A 9,303-nucleotide genomic window follows, 5' to 3' on the forward strand; every position below is an offset into this window, starting at 1 on the left:
ACAAATATGTTACAGTACAACAACAGGCAGAGTATTTCAGTGTAGTCACATTGCACAATATAAAAGGCAACAATCTCATTCCATCACTGAAAAGGCAAAACTCTTCCGATTAAGTGTAAAGGCAAAAATTACAACACAACCACAGGGATTTATTCTCAACTTTTTGTTCCTTTTTGATTTATTCCTAATTAAATAATCTTAAGTGTCCAATTAAACTATCACCTTTCCTTTTACATGGTCACTTCTGGTTAGTTTTTGGCCAAAGGGAAAGAACCCACAAAGTAGTCATTCACTTTAAAAAGTTAAATTCCCATTTGCAACAGCAGTAAACCATTCCTGAATTACATTATAGTAATGCGTTCACTATAAATCAAGATAAGAAAGTGCATCAAGTGTTCAAGTAGGGTGTATAGTTTAACAACACATTTAGAGAAAGGATATACGTGGTGGGCTATTGAACTGGCACTTAATGGGTGGAGAGGATGTCAACCTTTATGGAATATGTATTGAATTGAAAAAGTTGAATTAACCTTTTGTGATTGGCAAATCATAATTATACAATGCAGTTCTTGGCAAATGAGAAAGCAAAAGCACAGGTGGCAAAATCTGTAACATCAAACCTTGTATCTCTTGATTGGCAGTTTTGTTATGTGTATTTTAGGATGGTTTGTGTGAAGATTTAAGGGAGTAGGAACAGGAAAATGGTTTTGCAGTAAATGTCTCATCTCTTTAAAGCCCTTCTCAGGTCCCTGCCATTGCTAATTGTGACAGTGGGTTTGGGTAGAGCAGGAGGTCCCCCTGCAGTTACTGAGAGTTGCCCATTGCCTGGAACACGCCCATTGGGTCTTCCTGGAGCCCCAAAGTTGGGATCCCGAGGCATAGGTGCAGCATTGTTATTGGGAAGCACTGGCACAGTACCATTTCCTGTTGGCCAAAAATATTTAAAACAAAAAAACAGACAGATTAAACAAAATGTTACAGACCCATCAAAAAGGCATGGTATTGTGTAACAAGAAAAAAAAAAAGAAAAGAAAAAGCAGTTTCTTCTGTTACCAAGTCATTATGCAGACACTTATCAACTGTAGGGACATTCCCTCAAGTAATCTAGGGTCAAGAGCTCAAGGGCACAATGTGGTAGGGCAGGAGTGGGATCTCTGTAACTCCAGTTCCTGGGTCACCCCCTACCTAAGAGCGTACCTGCAACCTTTGTCAGCAGCCCCAATTCCAAAACATTAACGCTACCCCTACCAAATAATCATCTGCCTGTTCAGTAGGACAGACTGTTTTAAGTACTTGCCATATTTGCTTACCTGTTTGCGCAGGTGTACCTGCATTTTGATTCGGTGGAGAATTTCCCTGCTGTTCTTTACCCTAATTAGAGAGCATGAGATTAGACAATTTTGTTGACACTTTGCATAACAGAAGCTTTGCTGGTTTTGGACTTCAATTGCTCACTGCTTTAAACCACTCACATGACAGATGGCACTGTGCAGCAGAAGCCAGAAAATATTTGCTTTTGCATTCATTACTTCATTCCACAATCTTTCTTTACTACGCACACACAGCTTTTAATTATTCCACCATAATTTAAGGAAATTGGGAATAAATCTTTCAAAGGCAGTGCCCAGTGGAGGAATCGCATTTTGCAGTTTGGCATTGGCAGGACAAACACTGGACTCACCATCTTGTTCTGTTGGTTAGCTTGTGCAAGAAGCTCTGGATTTGGCTCACTGAAATTTGGAACCTCAGAATACACCATACAGAACCTGTGAAAGACATGGCACTTTAAATGTCTCTTCGAATGCTTAACATGCTATTGGATTAAAACTAATGGTTCTGTTTCTGGCAGACAAGACATGATTCTTAAAATTACTAAACCTGCTTGCAACAAGTAGTCAAAAGATATGTTTTTTTCCCCCCCAATGGCCAATAAACATTCTGACCAATATACTGAACTATCAGCTCTTATTTGTTTTAAAATATATTTGCATCTTCCATTTTCATTTAAGTGGGGTAAAATGTAATACTCACTCTCCTATTTTCTGCAAGTCTCCTCCTCGTCCAGTGTACAGTGTAAGGCAGCCCTTCCAGATGGAGGCATAACTAGCCAGAGACATAGAAACACTTCAAATTTAAAATCTCTTGTCTGGAACATGTTTGAGCACTTTTAAAACACGTTGCTTGAAGTACAGCTCAAACAAGTATATAATGCACTTATAACACCACATATTTGTGTTCTATACATTTCCATAGCACATAAGCACTTGTTATTGTAATACTATGGTACAGTAAAAGTATGGTGCAGGATGCCCAAAACATTTTTGCACTTTACCAACGCACTGCACATTCATACACTTATATATGGTTGTTTGAAGCAGTGGTCAGACAGGGTACGAAAGCTCTGAATGAACTACACAGAAACAGGAAGCAGCTCGTACCCTCTCGTAAGGCGGATGATGTCCCCTGGCTGGATGAGGCTGCCCAGCTCATCCCACACAGAGATGGCAATGCTGCCGCTCTTATCCGCCACTCTGCACGAGCGCACCTCGTGCCCGTCCTTTGTCTTTGTCACCCGACCTGCGCGTGCACATGGAGTTCACCGTCAAATCTCAACCATCAAAAACTACCACAAACACATACGACTGCTTTACACGACGGTTAACACGTTAAAACAAAGCCACATGAACACAGGGCATTTAAACAGAGACGTTACACGTTATTCGTGAATGTTAGCTGAGAGGAACTAGCTCGGCTCCTGCTAATAAACGGTCATGAGGGGCATAGCAGTGAATCCACTTACCGATTTCCAAAACTATAAAGACGATATTTAGGTTTTTCGATCCGGGCTTTACATCTTTTATCAAGACCACAGCTTCGTTGGAGATAATCGACATTTCGGGGAGCTGAGGTGAAGGCTAGCACACCGGCTAGCGAAACCACAGCTGTTTGAGAGGATTTCTTGATCTTAACCTAAATCTGTTCTCCAAATGCGTTACTTTATTTGCCAAATAAACATTATTTGGCAAATAATCTCTGTATGCAAGACACCTTTGGAAAGATTGAGGTGTTTTTTTCCTAGCGTAACATACGAGGCGGTGTGTTTTCACTCTTGGCCATCGAGCAAAAGAATGAAAGTTAAAGGGGGGAAATACTCCCTCCTCCACAATTAAGACTATTCGTATAAAAACACTTAATTCGTTTTCCAGATAGAGAGTTTATACTTCATCTTGTCCTAAACCGGAAAGATTCAGAAGACTTCGAGGAAGCCTAGTGCTGTTTAAAATACCGAGCGTCTAGAGACATTTATACTGAGTCACTGTCTGTTTGTTAGCCTATAGTATCACACGACGTCAAGTTAAAGAATATCACTTAAAATGTATGTCTTAAAATAAACAGGTCGACTGTATACCGGTTTGCGTGTAGAAGAAAGTCGGTGAGTTCAGCACACACACATTACCGGTGAGACTGAACACGTCCCTTATTTCGAAATTAAATTCACCACATGTATCGACATTTAAAGTCTACAAAGCGACGAAATAATCACTTAAAACAAGAACGTCTAACAGCCGAGATAACTATAGCGGGCTAACTTTAATGTGCAATTGAAACCTGGCGTCATGAGCAGTGCTAAACTTGCTGATGGCCTTTTAAATTGATATCGATATAGCATGTTTTCTACGTGTGAAGCACTTAAATCTTACTAAGAAAAAAATGAGACCAAAAGTGTGTCGGGAAAGGTCTGTTTCACAGCCCTCTCTATATCTCCCCCTCTCTCACTAACAAAGCATCTAACCTGCGTCAACGTGAGTCCTGTTCTTTATATTCAACCGGATGTACCATCGGACTGTTTCACGGGGGTGAAATCGACATGATGAATTATTGTAATGTGTGATATAAAGGCCAACTTTAATGTAGGCACGTTTGAATGGGCAGACATTACAAACCATTCATGCTACATTATCAATTGTCGTCTATATTACACTCGAACTTACGCTTTCAGTGTTGGTTCTTACCAGGTTCTTGTTACATTGAGCTGAATCTCATTGGACACCATGAAGAATGTGCGTTCACATGGAAATAACCACACACAATATTTCCTTCTACGATTGTCGACGTTGTGTAATATGATTTGTTTACATTTACACGTGCCAAAAATATTTCCAGATGAATTTCAGTTGCATCATAACCTCGTCCAGCTCAGTAATCAGTAGTCTTGTCTGTACTCAGGGACAGGCCTTGCACAAGACCCCGATATAGCAGTAATGAGCAGTTGAGAAGCCCAAAAAGTTGAGTACAGTAATGCTATTGCCATAACATAGCATTTGCTTAGTTCCATCAAGTGCTTTATAAATTCTTCCATTGTGTCAAAACATGACAGTTCCACAATCTTAATTTACTCTTATTTTTAGTTTCAGCTGAGTTGTGTTTCTCGGTTTGTAGAGCTTTTACAACAGTAATTCGCAACAGTCACATGTACAAATAAAACACAAAAACAGTCGTCACGAACAGGATTCGAACCTGTGCGGGGAAACCCCATTGGATTTCGAGTCCAACGCCTTAACCTCTCGGCCACCGTGACACCGTTTAAAAGCGTTGCAAAAATATGTAGTATACATAAAGTATACATAACATGACTTTATGTTACTTAAGTTACTATGATTTAATTCTGAAATTGGACCATATCACATATCACAATTTTGATCGAAGCATCACGTTATATTTTCTGTGCACAATTTTAGGGAAATTGTATAGCTGTTTTAGATGCAACTCACCGACGTCTTCAAAAACCTGCGTTCATCAGTTTAGGATGAGATTCTGATTCTGATTATCAACAAATAAACTTGTCGTGAATCGGAAATCATAAATACAGCAAAATAAATGTATGCATTATAATGAAAAGTAGATTTACATATGTAATCGGTGACACATTATAATAATACTTTTTTCTGATTAAAAATGCTAAGATTATCGCCTCAAGCGCTTACGAAATAGCAAACTGACGGTATTTAGCCGCACGATGGAGATAACATTATCCACAAGTGCTAAATTTACCAAAGGTAGTATCACAAACCAGCTGATGTGAGAAGAATGTTACAACTGAAAAATAGGAAAAATGTTTATTTTCTCTCCTACATGGTAATAAAAGTATCATAGTACAGTAGTGTTTTTTGTTTTTTTAAGATATTGTTTAGACATTAACTACGTTTCCATCCAAGGATTTTTTGCGAAAAGATTTAGCGCATCAAAATAAAGCTGATGGAAACGCAAATTATCGCCAAAATTTCTCAAGTGTCGACATAATATTTTTCCGTTTAACTCTAGCGCACAAACTCTATGTCGATACATCAAATGTTGCGAAAAACTGGTTTGGAAACACTTTTTGTCGACAAAATTGGCATTAACGCAAAAAATGTAGTCACTTAACAGATTTTACCCCAATCGATAGCCTGTGTTAATCATGATGACAAGTTATACATCCATAAAAGCCAATTTATTGTACCTGATTATGGATTGATCTGAACAGCATAAAGATCCGATCACTGCAAACATGACACTTCCAGAAGTGCCAACACAAATATCTCGTATCAAGACATGCACATTTGACAAGAGAACAGAGAACAAATCAATGGCCACTGTTTGTGATTAATTTAATCGCGGTAACCATCCGTTTATTTATTAAAGTTGCTTTTTCACACCAATCAAAATAATAGACGGCAGTCACGGAATTAGCCCACAATACAATAAAAAATAAATAAATAAATAAATAAATAATAATAAAAAAAAAAAACATCATTTCTGTGCACAAAGATGATTTAAATTAAAAAAATAAATAAACAATACTAGGAGAAAAGCTTCAGTGTGCTTTTTTGGAACACGAACATAGCCCAATTATATTAAATTATTGTTTAGCTTTTGAAAAAATGCTGGCAAAATTCCCTATATTAAATAAATTACCAAACGAAAGACGCATTAAATAATATATATATATATATATATATTCCGGATGCACTGTATATATATATATATATATATATATATATATATATATATATATATATATATATATATATATATATATATACAGTGCATCCGGAAAGTATTCATAGCACTTCAATTTTTCCACATTTTGTTATGTTATCTTATTCCAAAGTGGATTAAATTAATTATTTTTCTCACAATTCTACAAACAATACCCCATAATGACAATGTGAAAGAAGTTTGTTTGTAATCTTTGCAAATTTATTAAAAATAATAAATAAAAAAAAATCACATGTACATAAGTATTCACAGCCTTTGCCATGACACTCAAAATTGAGCTCAGGTGCATCCTGTTTCCACTGATCATCCTTGAGATGTTTCTACAACTTGTCTGGAGTCCACCTGTGGTAAATTCAGTTGATTGGACATGATTTGGAAAGGCACACACCTGTCTATATCAGGTCCCACAGTTAACAGTGCATGTCAGAGCACAAACCAAGCCATGAAGTCCAAGGAATTGTCTGTAGACCTCCGAGACAGGATTGTATCGAGGCACAGATCTGGGAAAGGGTACAGAAAAATTTCTGCAGCATTGAAGGTCCCAATGAGCACAGTGGCCTCCATCATTCGTAAATGGAAGAAGTTTGGAACCACCAGGACTCTTCCTAGAGCTGGCCGCCTGGCCAAACTTAGCGATTGGGGGAGAAGGGCCTTAGTCAGGGAGGTGACCAAGAACCCAATGGTCACTCTGACAGAGCTCCAGCATTTCTCTGTGGAGAGAGGAGAACCTTCCAGAAGAACAACCATCTCTGCAGCACTCCACCAATCAGGCCTGTATGGTAGAGTGTCCAGATGGAAGCCACTCCTCAGTAAAAGGCACATGACAGCCCACCTGGAGTTTGCCAAAAGGCACCTGAAGGACTCTCAGACCATGAGAAACAAAGATTGAACTCTTTGGCCTGAATGGCAAGCGTCATGTCTGGAGGAAACTAGGCACCGCTCATCACCTGGCCAATACCATCCCTACAGTGAAGCATGGTGGTGGCAGCATCATGCTGTGGGGATGTTTTTCAGCGGCAGGAACTGGGAGACTAGTCAGGATCGAGGGAAAGATGAATGCAGCAGAGTACAGAGTACAGATGTACAGAGACATCCTTGATGAATACCTGCTCCAGAGCACTCTGGACCTCAGACTGGGGTGAAGGTTTATCTTCCAACGGGACAACGACACTAAGCACACAGCCAAGATAACAAAGGAGTGGCTACGGGACAACTCTGTGAACGTCCTTGAGTGGCCCAGCCAGAGCCCAGACTTGAACCCGATTGAACATCTCTGGAGAGATCTGAAAATGGCTGTGCACCGACGCTCCCCATCCAACCTGATGGAGCTTGAGAGGTCCTGCAAAGAAGAATGGGAGAAACTGCCCAAAAATAGGTGTGCCAAGCTTGTAGCATCATACTCAAAAAGACTTGAGGCTGTAATTGGTGCCAAAGGTGCTTCAACAAAGTATTGAGCAAAGGCTGTGAATTTGTTTCATTTTTTATTTTTAATACATTTGCAAAGATTTCAAACAAACTTCTTTCACATTGTCATTATGGGGTATTGTTAGTAGAATTTTGAGGAAAATAATGAATTTAATCCATTTTGGAATAAGGCTGTAACATAACAAAATGTGCAAAAAGTGAAGCGCTGTGAATACTTTCCGGATGCACTGTATATATATATATATATATATATATATATATATATATATATATAGACCTATATATGCCTTTTCTTTACACAAACTTAAATTAGCCATACCCTGTTCTTTAGACGAATAATATCGGCTGAATGTAATTTTCTACACTTCAAGACTATAAACTATCAGAATTATTTGTCCAATGAGTTCACTTTCAGAAAACGAGCTTTTGAAACTTTTAAAACTTACTAACCCTCTTTACCTCGGATCGCATTTGCTGAGCTTCTTCAGAAAATGTAAATTGCATTATGATGCTAAAATTAATTTTAGATGATCAAGTTCAGTTGGTCATTAAACGTTGCTGGACAAATATACGGGACATAATGCAGTTGTGATGGCGATGCTTTAGATTATATGATTGTTCAGAATAGCCTATTGAATATCAGGAATGTATCATATGTAAACCCTAATATTACACCGCATCAGTTTTTCTTTAATAGCTGTGCACACAGTATATACACATGGATGGATGGTCCTTATACTAAGACCGGAAGTTGCCCCCACTGCTTGGTGCAGGTTGCCAGCTTGAACAGGACCATAACGATTCGTTTTTGGGTCGGAACCGGTGGCAACCTGTGATAGGCGCAACATCAGGACCAATATTACAGTCCTATCAGAAGGGCAACTGCTCCCTTTTGATTACAATTCCTCGTCTTCTGATTGCATTTATTTGTGAATTAAAATGACAGTAAGCTGGCTAATTTCAATGAATTGTCTCAATACTCTTCCCATTTTACCAAAACTTCGGAGGAAAAAAATGAGGGACATCTGGCAGGCGAATTAACGATAAACACACATTTCTGAATGAAAACGGCTTCAGGGCAGATTTCTTTTGCGCTAAACCAAAACTTATGCGACAAAGTGTTTTTAGGCATGACGCCATCACGCTCACCATTTTTATCGATAAAAGGCCTTTTGAATGGAAACAGGTAGAAGACGGCAAATTTCACAAAAATTTCTTTACGCATTTTCACTTTGTCGATAACAAAATAGCGCGAAAAGCGGATGGAAACTAGACAGGTTTTCTCCGATAACGACAGTTACACAACAACACCCTGGTAGCAAACAATGCCGACCACTCCAGTGTTGCTAAAATTTACATTCAGCATTACACATCTTAGACTGCACTTATTGTAAAATGTAATTTCCCCTTCCTACATTAAGTGGGTATCTCCCAATTGAGAGTATATCCTCTTTAAGGCATGACAAATCACAGCTACAGACCTCAAATTGTTTTAACATACCCCTTTGCATATTTTGCACTTTCAGTGGTTGTGGTCTTAATCCTTCAGTTTGGAGGGATATAGTGCATGCAACCTGACCCATGAGTGTACATGAGAGCCAGAACGATTTAAAAGTTCCTGCCAAACCCACATGTGGTTGATGTTGAAAATGCAACCATGAACTTTGCTGTCAGGAAAGACAATTCATCTTAACTCTTTCACACAACCCACTTTTTGTTAGTGAACTGCATTTCAGACACTAAAAATCTGTCATGGTTTGCATGGACAATGCACTGACATGGCAAAAAGGAAATTGCTCTGTCCAATAAATACACTATAGCAGGTCACTAACATGTTCA

General features: G+C 38.7%; 1 protein-coding gene and 1 non-coding gene across 3 annotated transcripts; both read right to left on the bottom strand.

Annotated features, from left to right (window-relative positions):
* Positions 1–148: 148 nt before the first annotated feature.
* LOC127448391 (SOSS complex subunit B2-like) lies at positions 149–3,984 on the bottom strand. Of its 2 annotated transcripts, none has more exons than XM_051710878.1 (6): positions 3,794–3,984; positions 2,439–2,577; positions 2,032–2,103; positions 1,682–1,766; positions 1,311–1,371; positions 149–924 (listed from the first exon to the last, which is right to left on the bottom strand). In XM_051710878.1, the coding sequence occupies exons 1-6, from the start codon at positions 3,945–3,947 to the stop codon at positions 722–724; spliced, it is 714 nt and encodes a 237-aa protein (XP_051566838.1). In that variant the 5' UTR covers positions 3,948–3,984; the 3' UTR covers positions 149–721. The 2 variants fall into 2 exon arrangements, with proteins under 2 accessions (XP_051566838.1, XP_051566839.1); XM_051710879.1 differs by lacking the exon at positions 3,794–3,984 and adding an exon at positions 2,801–3,785.
* Positions 3,985–4,497: 513 nt separating this feature from the next.
* Positions 4,498–4,579, bottom strand: trnas-cga (transfer RNA serine (anticodon CGA)). Its single transcript has one exon. It is a non-coding gene; the product is annotated as a tRNA-Ser (tRNA).
* Between the last annotated feature and the right edge of the window lie 4,724 nt (positions 4,580–9,303).

This window comes from Myxocyprinus asiaticus, chromosome 11 (genome assembly GCF_019703515.2).
Source record: "Myxocyprinus asiaticus isolate MX2 ecotype Aquarium Trade chromosome 11, UBuf_Myxa_2, whole genome shotgun sequence".
Taxonomy (NCBI): domain Eukaryota; kingdom Metazoa; phylum Chordata; class Actinopteri; order Cypriniformes; family Catostomidae; genus Myxocyprinus; species Myxocyprinus asiaticus.

Bases quoted from the DNA above. Each gene is read 5' to 3' on its own strand.
- LOC127448391 (XM_051710878.1), bottom strand. From the start codon at position 3,947: ATGGTTTGTAATGTCTGCCCATTCAAACGTGCCTACATTAAAGTTGGC. The intron at 2,578-3,793 runs GTTAGATGCTTT...GTGCACGCGCAG, and splicing joins CAGGACTCACGTTGACGCAG to GTCGGGTGACAAAGACAAAG. The intron at 1,767-2,031 runs GTGAGTATTACA...TGTCTTTCACAG, and splicing joins GACTTGCAGAAAATAGGAGA to GTTCTGTATGGTGTATTCTG.